Consider the following 17,441-nt stretch of genomic DNA (forward strand, 5'->3'; position numbering starts at 1 on the left):
AATATGTGGTCTTCTCTTGAGCGGATCGTGTCCAGTGTACCTCTAAACTCAAGGCACCCCCAAGTACAACTTGGATATCCATCCCTCCGGTCTATCTCGACCTAGTCATACTCAGCGTTGATCTAGATATCCATGTCCCCTCTAGATATCTATCCGATCAAGGACTGTTTTCAGATTAATATACCCATTAATCTGTGGGACTTTATCATTAATCATATACGTACAGAAAAATAAATAATTAATGATAAATTCTTACCTTTATTAAATAATTATTATTTATCCACAAAATACATAAATAATATTTTGGTAGATAAGTACATACACTAACAATAAGTTACTGGACTGCGACAGGCTAAAGCCCCGGCCTCTTTGCCTCAGGCAAGAGTTGTAGATGAGTGTTGACGGCTTTAATTAGGAGCCCAATCAATCGGCTCACTGATGTGATACGTAGACAAGTCCAAGTCAACGTAGCTTCCTGCACCGAATATGTAAAATACATTTTTAAAAAATCTCAACTCATCCTTTTAATATATTGTTTCAGATGGGAATGAATAATATTAATCCTAATTAATTTGGGAAGATAATAGTTAGGGCTCGATAATTGAGCTAGCATTTGTGAATATCCGATCCATTTAAATCTGGTTTGAACATTAATGATTCACAAATACTTATGAGTATCTAAATAAATTCAAAAAGTATAAACATTTAATAAGTATAAATGTTACAAATGCTGATCCTTAAAATTAAATCTTTTATATATCCTTGCATATTTATTAATTTACAATTTTAATATCCTTATGAATCTCCTAATAATTGATCACTAGCTATTATTGTGGACCCAATCAATATTTTTCTCTGACTAGTCAGTCGTCTTTGTTGTCGTTGTCTTTAATTAGAATTGGTCTAACTAATCTTATTACATTGCTTGTGGCTCATATGACTGCAACCCCTCATCTTGCTCTTCTTACACCTAAATTTTTATCACCTTTTGCCACTAGATTGACCTGGTCACATTTGCACCTTAATCATTGTCACACCAACAGTCTATCTCAGTTATCATCAATCTCTATCCCAGATCCATCAATCAATTAACTATCCTTACTCAGTCAACCTTGCGCTCACCCAACTTAGCCACAGCACCACCTGACCTCACGGAGAGGCAAACAAGAGACTTCACCTGGTTCCAGATGGAAACAGTTTGACATTCTCTTGGCTAAGCAAAAAAGAAATCTATTGCACGCTAGTTTTGATTGCTTTCATAAAAATTTTCAACACAACAGATGCATCCTTTCACTTACAGTAACATAGTATAGAATTTTCTTGTTTCCATATCTCACATCATGGGCATTAAGCAATTGTACTTTTGGAGAAACACTTTCGGTACGATATCTTTACCTTAGCTTGCATATTCAATTATAATTGCATGCCTCCACGTTCACTGAAATACCTTCTCTTGGACCGGATAAGTTTTCTTCTCTGATAAATCATAATGGTTCATCCAAAAATAAGGCCTAGTGGCAGCATTTAGCTCTTTCAATGGTGGGAACCATGCTGCGCATTAGAAGTCTAACATGATAAACAAACATTATTTTATAATATGATTTTACTGGTTTATACGATTGATTTATTACATAATCTATTACCTGTATCTCTTTGAAAAGCAAGTCTAACATTTGTTCTTGATTATTTTGCTGTAATAATTTTGTTTTAAAAAATAATACAAATACTTGATACAAAAAACTATCAGTACACCCATGCTTCCTGTAGATATAATGAACTAGAAGCAGGCAGCAGTAATAGATGCAGATTGGATTTATTTTCTCATACAGATTTACAAAAGAATTATTGAAAAATGAAGCCCTTTTTAATTCAATGAGATTAATCTCCATGACCATGTCATTGTCAAACGATGATGTTTGTGGTCGCAACGCTATGGCCTGAAGGTCACAGGACTCTCATCGATCAATCTGTAATCTGTAGAATAGAAAGCTGAAAGAATAAACCAAGTCAATGTATATGACTAGTAAGTAGATATCTGAACAGGTTACAAACTACATTGATCTTATCTGACTACAATAATCTCATCTCACGTTGAGCTGTGGTCTGGAATATCTTAATCTCATACATGCTAAATGATAAAATATCAAAATGTGTACACAAGAAAATGGTTAAACTAAGATGCTTTGAGTTAAGCAAAAAATTTCACATCTCAAAATCAATAATCAAAGGCTAGAAACAAGGAAACTTAAACTACGAGTTTGTTACACTAAAGATAGGTCAGTAATATCTTGGCCATGCTAAATGGTAAAATTGAACTGCACGATCGAGAAGATGGTTGGAGTTTAAAACAACATTTTTTTTCTCAGTCGATTAATCAAATGATTAAAAAAAGGAAATCAAACTCAAAGTGTCAATTCTAAAGACCAATTTTCAAAATCTGCATATCTCAGCAGCTTACCTAACTAAGATTTCAGGTGAATACAATCCAACAAAGGCTAGGTTGTTGGTCGTGTCATTGTTGACAAACCACGCCCAGTAGGCATCATTCCATGATGGCCAGCATCTGACTCTTCTTCGCCAATGTCTGTTCATCGATAAATAGAATCAAAACAATCTGATAACAAGAAAAGCACTTGGAAATATGAAATATTGGTCCATAAGAATCGCACTAAATAGAATTACCAAGAAATAGAATTTATCCCTCTAGACAGATTATTAGCCATGAGTAAATAGTAGATCCGAGTGACATTCCATAAAACATAGGTATCAACATCTTTTGATTCTTTGTAATCAGCTACATGGATACAAACTACTATTCTTTCCACTTCTCAAATTTTGTTGATTAAATAAACTAACAGCATAGGCCACATTGAATTTTGTTAATCTATAGAAACCTTGCACCAAAACTGACTAGTTTTCCAAGCGATATGCTTAACCAATGGACAATTTGATTCTATGCACATTGATAAACACTTGCTTTAGAAATTTATGAGATACGGGTCATACCGAGCATATCATCACCACCTGCATTAGTTCCCGCAACTCCAACACAGCAAAATAAGGAAGTGTCATCAACTTTCAAATGCTCATACGCAACATATATGTCCTCGATAGTTGCATGCTCATACAATGAAGTTAAGTCTTTGATACATGATATATCCTGCTCCAATCAAATGACTAGAGAATTAAGACGAAAATGAAAGAGTAGATGAAAAACAAAGTGAACTAAATAACTCGAGAGAATTTCAAAAGACCTGAACTCACAAAGACTACCCATATTTCGTGGAGAAAAGCCTCAAGCAAAATTCATAGATCGAAAAACATGAAGTGTTCAGTAATACATGGTGATGATGAAAATCTCGATTAAATAACAATTTTCAATACTCCCCAACTAATCACATAAAAGCAGCTAATAAAATAAATGAACATGTTTAAAGTTTTTAACTATGAAGAGGTTTCAGTCCCGGATCGGAACGATATGATTTTGATATTTTTTAAATATAAAATATATTAACTAAAAAATTTATTTAAATATTTAAATAAAATAATTTACATAGACACACAATTTTGATATGTTACCCGACTCCCGTGCCCAACTGAGTGTGCGAGGCGCCCTGAAGTGATTCAAGCGCCCGAATGTATGTGAGAGTCGCATACGAGAGGCGGGAAGCATAATATTATTCTCTCTCTCTCTCTCTCTCTCTCTCTCTCTCTATATATATATATATATATATAGAGAGAGAGAGAGAGAGAGGAGTTGATTAAAATTATTAACCTAAGTTATTTAATTAAACCTAACTAAAAAAACCTTCAACCCTTGTTCTACGACGCCTCCAGGCCAGCACGACACGTCACCGGGCTTATGCAACACATCTGGACGCGTTGTCACCTTGTCAGACTCACGCGACGCATCCGCGAGGCCTCGAGGTGCACTGACACCAGAGGCGTACTTGTGCCTGTTGTGGGTCTACGGACGGAACAAAATGTTTCGCTTGTATCAGATGAAATGGCTCAAGATTTTAAACTATGATCTAATCTCTACCACCAATGAACTTGATGGATAGGGAATCAATTTTCATTATGTTTATTTGACCTTGTGAGACCGAACTAGATATAACATGCAAATGTAAGTACCATATAACTAGAGAATTTTGGACCAAAAGCTCCATGTTTAAACCAAATACACGAGTAATATTTGTGAAAAAAAAAAAGGTGAGAGAAATTGCCTCCTAATTTAGTCCCAAATGGAGTCAAAAGATGATGAATATGTTTTGTCTTGTTTTGCAAGCCATTAAAAAGACTTAATCAAGGTTATCATAATCAATATCTAACCTAGGATGATGACCTAGGATAATCAAGGTCGATAGGATGGGATCATGGGATTGAAGCCTAAGATTGTAAGGTCCTATATTTTTAATTAAAATATAGGAGAACTTTGAGAATTTGTCAATATAATATCATTAAGCATAAAAGAAAATTCTAGTGTGTGTGTGTATAACTAAAAAAAGTTCATATTTAAACAAGCACCATCTCATTCTACGAGATGATGAGATGATTATAGTTATAAAATGGAGGATGATGACAATAAAAAAATAATTTGATATAATTGAAAGTTTTTTCAGATGATATGAAATTTAAAAAAAAAAGAGTAAATATTAATATTCATAATGTCTAATTGCATGTGCAGTATACTCTATGTAGATGTGGATATTGGAATCTACAACATACGGTATGAACAGTATGCAAGGATAGGATTAAATAGTAGTTTCACAAGATTCTAGCTCAATTGAGATCGTAGTAAGGATTTGTGCTGTTTAGGCCAGTTTGTATGGTATGATTATAAGATCCTAAGGTTTTGAATGCAATCTTGACTGCAATAAACGAAATCCTAGGCAAAATTGATAGGTGTACCTCTGTGACAACAAAGACACCTTTAGCTTTAATGTTGAAGACTAGAGGTGATTTTGGGCTATGAAGTGAAGTATGAGCCTTAACAAACATATCAGTTCTTAAATGGTAGGAAACCAAAAAGAAGAAAGACAAATGGAAAAAAAAAAAAGTAAAACAAGGATGATCTTTCATATCATTCAACTTAAATCAATTCCTTAAAATGGCACACCTTCAACAAACTTGAGGGAAGTATATGCAGCATTTAACTTTACCTTCCTTGGAATAGATGGAGATTGAAGGTGGGCCATTAATCCCAACCAGTAAGCATTTGATTTAGTTTCAGCCTCATGTCTCATCAAAAGAGTCCTCTTCGCCTGCAATCAAAGTTAAGTTGAAGTTAATTATCACTACAACACCTATTCAGTCAGTCATACTACAAGAAGTACAACTGAAGTAAATTTAGCAGTCCACAGACAAACTCTTCCAATGATCAAAGTCACAAGCATATTTGTACAAGTTAAAAAAAAATAATTGAAATACAAAACCAAGCTGTGATAACAAAAAGAAAATCTGAGTTGGATGGTTATATTTGGATGGTAACAAGTGCAATTACCTGTCGGCCTTATTTCACTATTAATTTCATATGAACAACTAGACTCATATCCCATAGATAATATTTATATATATGATATTAGTTAAAATATTAATTTACAAATTCACTTTGCAGGTGACAAATGAAACTAACACCTAAAATAATAGGCTAGAAAAATGTTCACTGACCCGATCCAACTCCCTCTGGGATATCTTGTTACTGTGTAAACCTCTGAGAACAGTTTTGCAGGCATCCACAGCTTTATATACCTTAAAAAAGAAATCGCATAGCTTAATGCATCTAGCAATTTGAGTGAGCATAAAAGTTAACCAACGCTGAGGCAATTTGTGATAAAAATGCATACCTTGCTTGGAGTAGAGGTAACTGATATAACATACCATCCAAGATTCAGCCAATCGAAAAGGCTTAACTCAAATGATACATCATATGTCAGCCCAAGAGAATCCCTTACTGTTGTGAAAAGCCTGCAATCAGATAGATGTGCTAGCATATCATATTTATAATTTACAACCAAAAATCAAAAGGATAGGCTACCAGGTAAAAGGTTCCTAATCTTTTATAAGTTATAGAGGAATGACTATGAAAAGAAAAGGAATTGTGGGTTATATAATCAAGGTCTTAAACACTCATCTGATGCTGCCTACTGGGAATCACTAAATACTTGCTTCATTTCCACAACAATAGGTACAACTTCCTAAGGATCATAGTGATAATCCGCCAAAACAAACTTGATTGAACTACTTGGGCAACTCAATTATCTAAAGGCAAAAAGGAAAGGGTTGAAGCCATTAACTAAATGGACTGATCCATCATTTCCTGTATAAATAAGCCTTCAATAAAACAACCTGTGGACCAATACCCCCACCCTAGATCCAGAACCTTCAATGCACAAAGAAACAAACCAAGGCAACAGGTCCTGGGGTGGTAGGAATACCACAATAGGCTCATAGTGGAGAGGTGGAAGACTGTTTCAAATAGAGGGCAAGTGATAATCAACGTGACTTCCACAGTGATTTGAGATACTGTTCTGTGATTACATTTTCCAATAAAGCCAATTGCAGACTCATTCTAACAGCAAGTTAATTTCTATCAACTCGCATGCAAAGATAACATAGAGTAAATAGAAAATATAACAAGAAATGAAGTCAAATCTAAGCCTAGAAGATTATGATCCAAGAAGTTCTGGGGTGGTAGGAATACCACCATAGGCTCATAGTGGAGAGGTGGAAGACTGTTTCAAATAGAGGACAAGTGATAATCAACGTGTCTTCCAGAGCAATTTGAGATACTGTTATGTGATTCCATTTTCCAATGAAGCCAATTGCAGACTCATTCTAACAGCAAGTTAATTTCTATGAACCGGCATGCAAAGATAACATACAGTAAATAGAAAACATAACAAGAAATGAAGTCAAATCTAAGCCTAGAAGATTATGATCCAAGATTCTAGCACACCATGTATTCGGCAACATAAAGTTGAAGCATCCACCCATCACTTTTTTATTTCTTATTCATCACCAGGGTATTTAGAACATATTGGGAAGCATTTATCTATATACTTGCAAGAGCATCAATGAAACAACTGAGCAAAATAAATCAATAAAATCAAAGCCAAAAATAAACTAAAGAAATAACTAGAACATGGTTTTTCTTAAAATTTGAAGGTTGAGATGGCTATTCCAGGAGTAAAGAAACATAGTTAAAGTGTTAAAAGTGATTTTCCAGAAAGAATGAAACATTGAACAAGAGTGTACCTGGAATTTATAACCTCAGCTAGCAGGCCCAAGGCAATGCTGAAGAATAGGGGATGACTTCGAAGACCTTGTTCAACATTCTTTTCAATGGCTTCCTCTTCCAGGAGAATTGATTCATTTGTCTTGGGCATTTCTCCTGTATTTGAATGAGTCATCAGCTTGTGAGGTAGAAGAAATTCACATGCTATATGATTAGCAAATATCATCACTCGAGAAGCACATCAATAATTTCTAAGATATCTTTATTTCTCTTTTTCCAAGCATAAGTTCCTTACAGCAACACTGGTAAAGAATTATTATTTTTTGAGGAGAAAATGGGAGTTACTAAGTAGTCAATAGTTCAGGCCTCAGGGGAACTAGGAATTATCAAAACTAATTTTGACAAACATGCTTTTTTTAATTCTTTTCTCATTAATTTGTTTTATTAAATAAACAACTATAAAGCAAATAAAAAAATTTTGAAACATCTGTCTAACTCTTAATTTATTTTCAATAACCTTTCCCAAAGTTGCATGTTATGGCTCATTGACTAGATTGGATCAATGTGTACTGCCTTCACTCATAAATTTGCAACAATAATTTTCCTCTATTTTTAGGCAACTTAGTTGTTAAAGTTTTATTGAATAACTTAGTTGACCATATCATACCTGATTCCCTATATTCTTCCCAGCTCAAAATGAATCTCACCTAGATCTACATTTATACCTATTTTCATTTTCTTTAAATATCCTTTAATCTCACTCAATCAAATATTTCAAGCAATAACTTGTTCCTAAATTTGATAATTTTTTTAACACAATCAGATTTGTTTATGAGTGCTCATTAAATAATTTGTAAAAATATTTTTTCACCTTACGTTACTTGTATTGTCATCAAAGAAACCTTTTGAAAAACATTGGTTACTAGACATAAACCATCTCTACATTTAATGGTTCGACACAGCATTGTATGTGGGGGCATAATAATAGATAAACGTATCCAGCAATTTGACATAATTTACCATTCATATTTGATGGATTTATCAATTTGAAAAGGTCTTTTCCTTCAGCATTGAATCCCCAACGGCTTGGGGCTGGGCCTGCAATATATGCACATGCCCTCTCGTCAGTGTCTTTCAAGTGTACCTGTTAATGGGAAAAATACTTTTGAGCAACCATATTATACATCTAAACACTGAGTATTTCTCTATATCAAGAAACAATCAAATGGTTGTTATCCACAAAATTCTTAACATAAGCCAAGCAGTTCATAGGTGAAGCAAGATAGCACTGACATAAGAGAAAACAAAATAAATAGGCGATACCAAGACTCCCTACTACCAAATCCATTTTAGCCTAATCATTTTCTAGTTATTCTATATTTCTCAATCCAAAAGATGTAACCAACAAATCCAAAGTATCCTTATTCACACATAATTTGACACCATTCATGAACACAAGATCAAAATAGCTAACTCAATGACATCTAGGAAAGAGATACAGTGCAAGTAAACCAAATTTTTATTTAAACAAGGAGACCAGTATCTCCAAATCTCAAACTTGATAAATAGTTTTTCCCTATTTACTTTCCAAAATTAAAGGTACTGAATTCTCTTATTTCCAACATAAATAGTTAAGCCCTTGAGGGTTGTCGCCTACTGTAGTTGGATTTGGGTATATAGGTGCCCATTCATTTGGTGGAGATCTCTATGTAATCTCAAACTCCAGAAATTGATTGTCTTCAACTACTCTATTTTCGTTATCAAAATAAAGATGTTTGAGACTTGTCCAGACACCCTTAATATTGTTTGATAGCCAATCTCACTAAAGAGAAGGATTATGATTACATACTTGTTGGAAATGCAGGTCAGATGGGAAAGGACGGAAAGTAATTGGTTCAATATCCTGCTTAGTTTTGGAGCTTGTTGAACTGACTGTACCCAGATAATCAAGAATGCAGACTTCAATGTCTTCCTTGGTGAAATCTCCAACGATACTAACCTACAAGAACAACAGATGGTCAAAGACACTCTAATGAAAGTATCTAACAATATTTATTGGTTTATGCCTTATTAATAACCCAACAAAGATAAGATTAAAAGGATAAAAAGTTCAGTACAAAAAGAAATCAGTTATAAAGAACAAAATGATGAGAAAAAATTGTCCACCTCCATATTATCTGCAACAAACTGATTCATAACAGCATCTTTAACTGATTGAAGTGTCAAATTTTCTAACGACTCTGGACTTGGCTCAACAAATCTCTCATCGGCATTTAGCATTCCAAGCATAAGTTTGCAAGCAGTTGAACGTTCCAAGCTTTTGGGGATTGAACGATAATAGGATAAATACAACTGCTTTGCTCTATCAAATGCATCTTCTAACCAAACACTGTGCTGAAAGACAGTCACAATAAGAAACATATAAGCTTTAACTTGACCTAGTGTAAATTTAAAGTACCCTTGACTAAAATTTTCAGCAAAAATCATTGTACATAAATTTAACTATGAATGTACAGCACAGGAAATTAATCTCTACAGGGATAAACTTGAAAATGGATTTGGAACAAAATACTTACCTCAAGTACCATATGAAGAAGTTGGAAAGCTGCACGCATTCCATCATCTCTCAAAGTAAAACGGAATTCCATTGCAGTGAACTCCTCGGTGGACTCTAGCGAGCAATTGATTAAGTGATTAACACAGAAAAGTTCTACCTGGAGTAGAGAAGAAGAATCAACATGTTGCAAAGCAGCTCAAGAAACAATACATTTCACTCCCGTAATGGGTTGAATACTTAGATATTTACTCTGATATTGCTATGTTAATAAGTGGATCATTTCTTTTTCATAGTATACAGTTCAGTTTGTTGTTTATTACAGTAATAAAACTATCAATCCCCATTAATTTAGCAACTTTCTTTAAGCAACAATTAATTCTATACAAAGCACATAAGCTGTCTTTACCAGCAACCCATCTATTTGTCATCAAAGTATTGCCTGGCTTAAAAGAATATATAAGTAGCAATGAATTTCTAAAAATTTCTCAATCAGAATCATCAAAAAAATGCATCCAAGACAGAGCCACTGCAAATCCACACTAATAAAGATATAAAACCAATTAGTTATGATTGCATACAAACAATTTGAAGCTGAAACTAGATTTTAAGTCAAATAGAGACTGCAACAAATTCTCAAACCTGAAAATGCCATGTTTATGCACAATAACATTTTAAAGGGGAAAACAATCAATTCCAGTTTTACAAAGAACAAACCTGTTCCCTAGAAAAGTTACCAACACATCCACCTTCACTTAAAGTTCGAACACCTACGACAACAGCTCCTTTTGATTCAGATGTTTCAGCTGCTCTTCCACCACGCACGATGAGGCGCATGACACCACACCTAGCTTCATTTTTTGTAATCTATACAAAAAAAAAACACAGAAAAAGAAGAAAAACAAACACTAATTGATCAAAGATGAAGAAATTTCAATCAATCCAACAACCAGAAAAATTGAGCCAAATCACTTTTATCAACATCTTTTCAAAATGAATATTGGTTATGTCGTGGATCAACCATATCATTTGCATAGGATTTTTTAAATCTTGGTATAAACAAGTCAACAAAGTATAACAAGCACCCCAACTTATAACATACCTTACAAGACATTGAAATATTTTTAAATACTTGAATAAGTGTGTTGTATTAAATGAAAACATTGAAATATCCATGGTGAACATCATACTTTTCAATTGGTCAACTGATCGTTATGTGTTAGGTAAAAACCACAGTACCAGGAATCTGAACTTTAATTATGGGTTTCAAATGAGTTATCATGTGTTGATTGATCATTTAATATAATGCTTGTATACAATTACATATGCTATGTTGCTCAAACATGAATACTAGTATGAGACATGGATGTGACATCTAAAATGACTTTACACATCATGAATAGGACCAAGTGTTAGCTCAGAGTACCAGGTATCCAACATAGGTTATGAGTAGGTAGGCAAAATAAATATCAGAAGTTACACTTTATATTATACATATCTAAACCTTTAATTTGCATAACTTATATGTTCAATTGAGTAATCACTTGAAAATGAATCCAAGTTAATTTGGGTTTAAATGACTTAAACCAGTTTCATAGGGTTTTAATTTTCATTACTTAATCAACAGGTGATACATGGGGGTGGCACAGTCAACGCTGGAACCATGTAAATTTCACTTATGATAGCTAGTTTCGATTTTGGTAAATTGGTGTAATGATATTTATCATCCACGTTGACCAAGACAGAACAAAATTTTAAACTTTACCTCTATTATAGGTCATGGAGGAGCCAAAAATTGAGGAGGGGGGAAGGGGAGGGGGTTAATAATTGAAACATATTTAGGTATTAAAAGTAATAATTATATAGAGAAAATAGTTTTCCTTCAAAATCCATCAATTGTTTTGGTAAACTGGTATTTAATTTTTGTAGTTAAGCGCCACATGGGATATTATCCTAAAAGTTATTATGTTAATATAATACATAAATACGCGTAAATTAGTGCTCAGACTCATAAATTAGACTTGGTAAGGGTGCGCCTAGGGATGGCAATGGGTCGGGTTTAAACCCGGCCCCGTATTAAACCCTCCCCTTTCGGGGTGGGCTTAAACCTGGTCAAACGGGTTACAGGGCGGGTCTACACCCCCTGACCAGGTTTAGAAGCGAGTTCGAGGCAGGTTACAAGTTTCAATGAACCCGCTCCGTGTGTGTGTGTGTGTGTATAATAATGAGGAAGCCCTAACCGTATCTGTAGCTCATTTTCAATTTCCAATCTCCATTTGTGATTCTGCCCGCCGTCTCCCTTTTAGGAATGGGAATGGGTCAGGTTTAAACTCGGCCCCGTATTAAACCCACCCCGTTCGGGTTTAAAACCCGGTCAAACAGGTCCTTGGATTGGCCAAATTTAGCCCGAACCTGCCCCGTTGTCATCCCTAGGTGCATCAGGCCCATGCAATAATGCAACGCAAGGGTGACGCTCAAGAACCCCAGTAGCTTGCTGCTGTAACAAACTCTCACTCATAAAAAATTAATTTAACTTTTTATATCAGATATTAAACTGATAAGAACAAATACTACACTTGATCTTAGCCAAAAGGCCGAGAAAGATATGCTTTCTAATGTCGCCGACCCAAGGTATTTATAAAAGTTTTTCCACAAGCCTAAGGTAGGACTAAAGAGAACCATGTATTTTTAATATAAAAAAAAAACAACTCGAGAAAATTACTAATAAGTCTTAACATTATTTTCAGTGTGAAAAAAAAGGACATTAGCGTAATTTCATTTTAGGTTTCACCAAAATTAGCTCGTAAAGGGTTCAAATTCTTAATAAAATAATAAGATGAACTTAATTGGTTTCTCTTCAGTCTTCAATTGAATATAATTGCTCAATTGTTCTCAATATTGATGATCATGATATTTTTTTATTCCTAATAGACAATAGGTTCTTGTTGCTTGAAAATGGACTGCATAGTTTATGCACAGACAAGTAGATATAAAATCAAGATCACAATCACAAAACATTTCAATGGAAAAACTACCTTGTAGTTTACAGGAATCCCATTTGAAAGACGGCACTGAGTTATGCCAGTTTCATTGTCAAATATCTTAGTCAAATTCCCATCCTTTAAGATGGGAACAAAAGATGGGCTTTTTTGCACTCTCAACTCCTTCAGCAACGACTCACTTATTAGCTCTTTTGGTACATCAAGCTGCAGAGAGAAATCAACAATTAAGGAACCTATATGATTGCAGAACACATGTCGTGTATTCTGTATAAATTGAAACCATTTTTTCAAGTAGAAACTGATAATTGACCTGGATGAGAAAACCATACGTTTCAAAAAAATATACAAGGTCAACAGAAATAGCAGCTTTTGAATCATCACTTCGATTGGGCAAATTTTGCAATTTTATGTGCCATTTTCTTGTGCTCATAATTTTTGAAGGAATTAAGCATATAACCAGATCAGGACTGCTTAAATCCATCTTACATCTAAACATGTAGATGTTAGATTCACATTTACACTTTTAACATTCACACTGCTGGTGCTGCCCTTAATAATAAACACATCATTTTTAATGTTAATATACAAAATTCAAGATGTGAATTATAGTTACAGTAGCCAGAGAAGAAATTCAAAGTAAGGCTGTTAAGAATGATATAAATATGTACAAGAGATTAATGAGAAATTAAACAGCAGATATCCATTAGCATTGACCAAGGATCATATTTATCCAAAGATTACTGATCAGTTTGAGCAATTATTCATGTTCTCTTCCTTTTTGGAAGACTGCATGATCCATCATAGTTATCATAGATTCACAAATTTGAACAATGAACATAAAATTGGAAGTTTTAATAAAAAATGCAAGGAAATCGGCAATATATGCCTGGAACAATTTTAGATGCCACTTTACTTTCAAACAAAACAACGCACTATTACCAGTTTTGCGCCATTTCTACACATGCTTCTAAGAAAAGATGTACAATCTAGTCAAGAGGGAAAGACATGAAATCAAGAAATTTAACATGGGATAGTTAGACATATTCAAACATTGTGAAGATATTTCAAAAACTAGAAGTTCCCAATGAGCATAAGAAGCTTGGATTGTTGAAAGCAACATGTAACAAACTGTAATTGCTCTAACTTCAATATAATTATGATGAAAGCAACCTTATTTCAGATCACTTTCTTATAATTATCAATGAGTTTAAACTTGAGATCCTTTTCGTGGAAATAGAACTTCAAATTAGATTATGATAATAGCATTTATATTACTATGCGGAGTACAAACCATAAAAAAACTGATCAGAAACTAGATTCCATGATAGGAAAAGATATACCTCAGGTTCAGCATGTATGGGTTCCCTCAAACCTGCTATTATAGCATCATTGATTTCATGAGGATGGATTTTAAATTCTGATTCTCCCACCCCATCAATATGTACTTTGGTGGGAACACATGCAACAATAGCTGCAGGAAGTGGTGCAGTAGGTTTACCAAAGTCTGAAATGAACTGCAACACTTCTGCACCTATGGAGTTAACCTAAAAACAGAAGTGGGCTATTAGCATCTACATCAGCAACAACAATAATAACTAAGTCTTATCCCACTGATTGGGGTTGGCTACTGGCATCTAAAAAGATAAAATTTGTTTATAATGAATAACCCTTATTAACATAAACTATAATATTACTTCTTCAAGTGTAACTGTTTCAGCAACCGCAACCAAACTCTCATGTCCCAGTCTCTGGTCCATTATAGTATGACCAAGAGCATCACTCTCCATAATAAATTCCAAGTTGTCAACAGAAGGAACACTGTCAACCATTGCAGCCAATTGCTCACTATCTTTCAGCAATGCATCCATGTAACGAGTTAGTTCTCCTTTCGTGACACCAAACTCCTTCAGTCTTCGAACCTGATGGGAAAGCACAAATCATGGACCTCAATAATATCCAAAAGGTATAACACCAACTCCACTACACTTCACAATTTGTTTAACCTATGCAACCAAATGATAATAAATACTAAAGATGTTTATAACAAAGAAAAGTAAAATATACAATAAGCTCCAAGGGGTTAAGGATTGAATTATTGAGACATTTAAGACATGTCAAATGTGCAATTGCAGAAACAAAAAAAAGTTCATGCAGTGTTCGTGCAAAAAAGGGGAATTCTGATGTGAGAATAAATTGGGCCTACAAATTTTGCAGGTGGTTGGAGGAAAAGTCAGGCTAAAAGATCTATGATTCAACAGCATATAAAGCTTGAATTGGCATGGAAAAAAACAAAATACAGGATTATGATTCATCATCTAGAAACAGTTGTCAAAAAGTTATCTCAAGTTATCAAAAAGTAGTCTCAAATCAGTCATAAATTTAGAATTTCAGATACAATATTAAACCAACTAAAACTTTTTTTCAGTAGCTTTAAAAAATACATTATTCATACAAACCTCTTGAACAGCAACTTTTACAGCACTCTGCCAATTTTTAGGTTCTGCTGTCACAGTAAGAGTGGTAACAGTGCATCCCTCCCTTCCTGAATCACTATGATCCAACTCAATTGACGTAAATGGAGGATTTGAGCTCTGCAAATTTCGAGGAGCCATAAAATACTAGAAGCAATTTAAATCAAAAGTACTCACAAGTCCATTTTCAAGATTCCTACATAAAAATAACAAATATGAAATTAACATCATTCATGAAGCTCAAGTTACATCAGGAAATATCCATCAAATAGTACCGTATAGGTCAAAGTATTGTAACCCAAGCTACCCAATTGCTGAATATACTGTTAGTATTATTAATATGATATAGTTGGTATGGACACCTGGAGCTCAAGTCAAAGGGTAACTGTTTTTTTAAAGGAAAATAAAAAACTTGACTACAAAATATTTACTCAGGATAAGGAGTTTTACAACATCATGTAGGCATTACAACACTAGGGTCCCTAGATATAATTGAATGAGGTCATATTCCCTCTAACTTTAAGGCACTAGTTTCATCCAATTGCAAAAGAAGGAAGCATGTGCATGCTAAATAGTTAGAGTTCCTCAAAAATATAGTTACCCTGACACATTCCTAGAACTAACTGGAGTTATGATTCCATACCATTTTAGTGATTGTGGTTGGATTTTACCAAATAGCATGTTTAATCCGTGTAAAAAACTAGATGATGCATCACATACAACTAAACTTTTCTAGTAAATGTGTGGAGTACCTCGGATTTTGAGTTAAGGGCAAATTAAAATATTTTTCCAAGGGGGCAAATCAAGGTGTGATTAGCAATTTTAGAATGTGTTTTCAAACCGCAAGCAACCTACCTGTGCTGCGTGAGGGCATATAACTAAATATTAAATTTTGATAAAATGACTAGCATATTTTGACTAAAGTACACTAATTAATCCATCCAATTAACAACTCTACCTAGAAGAAGATATATGTCATCCACGCAATGTAAAAAATAATAATTAAACAATGTAGCACAAAAATTATTCAAAACTTATAATTTACGTTATAACAAATTTAATCCACTATTCCACAATCACAAAAATTAGAATTCTTTAGTTGAGTAAATCACTTTTTAGATATTTTTAGCTGAGAAAAATCATCATATAAGATCTTGAGTAGTAATAAACTAAACTATTTTTCTTTCTAGATGGGCTTCAAAGGCACCAACTAACCTACCTAGGAGATTGGACCCCCTAAAAACCCATATATCAAGCCTAGGTCGTTATTTAGAACATTGTGAGTAATTTTGAGAAAAAAAAAATCATCATCAATTTTTAACATTTTGAAAGATAACAAAAATTTAGGAAAGAATAGGACCAATCTACTTATTCGGATGCTCAAACTGAGATTGGAAAATCTAACTTAAACAACCTCATTAAGTGACTAATTATTGAAAAACTTGAGATTTGGAACGAGACTCAATTTTGCTTGTGCCCCAGCAAAGAAATAAAAATATCAAACATTATAATGACCCTGAAAGAAGGGGAGCCTTGACGCAACGGTAAAGTTGTTACCATATGACCAAAAGGTCACGGGTTCGAATCCTAGAAACAGCCTCTTGCAAAAGCAGGGTAAGGCTGCGTACAATGGATCCTTCCCCGGGATCCCGCATAGGTGCCTTTTTTTTTTATAATGAACCTGAAAGCACTGCCTCTGCCCCAAAGCGTAGCGCAGACAGTGGGCGCATGACATTGCTAGTGTAACAACCAAGGGTCGAATCTCGCAGGAACTCACGACCTAAAATTCACCCACCATACGTCTCCTGCCTCTGTACCTGAATTTACCTCCCTCCATACCCGTGGGGCCGGCTCTAGGGGTCCACTGAGGTGGCAGATCCACCCCTAAATGCATTGCCTCTGTAAAAGAGAAAGAGGTAGGATAATTCTATATCCTTTTTTTATTTATGTGTAAATATTTATATACATAAGATACCCTATAATTATGTCTATCAATTGCTAATTACAATCAATTACAATCCCGACACAATCCCTTCAATTAAGCTAATCAATTACAATCCCTACAATTAAGCTAATTACACGAAAGTCTACGGTCAAAGATGCTAAAGTATTCAACACTCCTCAAGCTGGAGCATATGTCAATCATATTCAGCTTATAACAAAGTTCTGAGAATTGT

General features: G+C 34.2%; 1 protein-coding gene and 1 pseudogene across 2 annotated transcripts in view; both read right to left on the reverse strand.

Moving 5' to 3' along the window:
• Positions 1 to 1,872: 1,872 nt before the first annotated feature.
• Positions 1,873 to 17,441, reverse strand: part of LOC122035074 (stromal processing peptidase, chloroplastic-like) — a 28,558-nt gene continuing 12,989 nt past the window's right edge. The window contains exons 10-25 of one of the 2 annotated variants that reach the window (XM_042594451.1): positions 15,250 to 15,384; positions 14,488 to 14,712; positions 14,134 to 14,337; positions 12,827 to 12,997; positions 10,509 to 10,658; positions 9,814 to 9,951; positions 9,404 to 9,631; positions 9,087 to 9,236; positions 8,258 to 8,381; positions 7,258 to 7,393; positions 5,847 to 5,967; positions 5,671 to 5,751; positions 5,163 to 5,264; positions 3,007 to 3,160; positions 2,459 to 2,584; positions 1,873 to 1,974 (exon numbers count right to left, since the gene is read on the reverse strand). In XM_042594451.1, the coding sequence (XP_042450385.1) occupies positions 2,496 to 2,584; positions 3,007 to 3,160; positions 5,163 to 5,264; positions 5,671 to 5,751; positions 5,847 to 5,967; positions 7,258 to 7,393; positions 8,258 to 8,381; positions 9,087 to 9,236; positions 9,404 to 9,631; positions 9,814 to 9,951; positions 10,509 to 10,658; positions 12,827 to 12,997; positions 14,134 to 14,337; positions 14,488 to 14,712; positions 15,250 to 15,384 (2,208 nt within the window). In that variant the 3' untranslated portion in view covers positions 1,873 to 1,974; positions 2,459 to 2,495. Of the gene's footprint in view, positions 1,990 to 2,458; positions 2,585 to 3,006; positions 3,161 to 5,162; positions 5,265 to 5,670; positions 5,752 to 5,846; positions 5,968 to 7,257; positions 7,394 to 8,257; positions 8,382 to 9,086; positions 9,237 to 9,403; positions 9,632 to 9,813; positions 9,952 to 10,508; positions 10,659 to 12,826; positions 12,998 to 14,133; positions 14,338 to 14,487; positions 14,713 to 15,249; positions 15,385 to 17,441 lie in introns of both variants that reach the window. The other variant, XM_042594450.1, reaches the window with a different exon arrangement.
• LOC122035458 lies at positions 12,220 to 12,398 on the reverse strand (annotated as a pseudogene).

This window comes from Zingiber officinale, chromosome 11B (genome assembly GCF_018446385.1).
Source record: "Zingiber officinale cultivar Zhangliang chromosome 11B, Zo_v1.1, whole genome shotgun sequence".
In the NCBI taxonomy this organism is placed as follows: domain Eukaryota; kingdom Viridiplantae; phylum Streptophyta; class Magnoliopsida; order Zingiberales; family Zingiberaceae; genus Zingiber; species Zingiber officinale.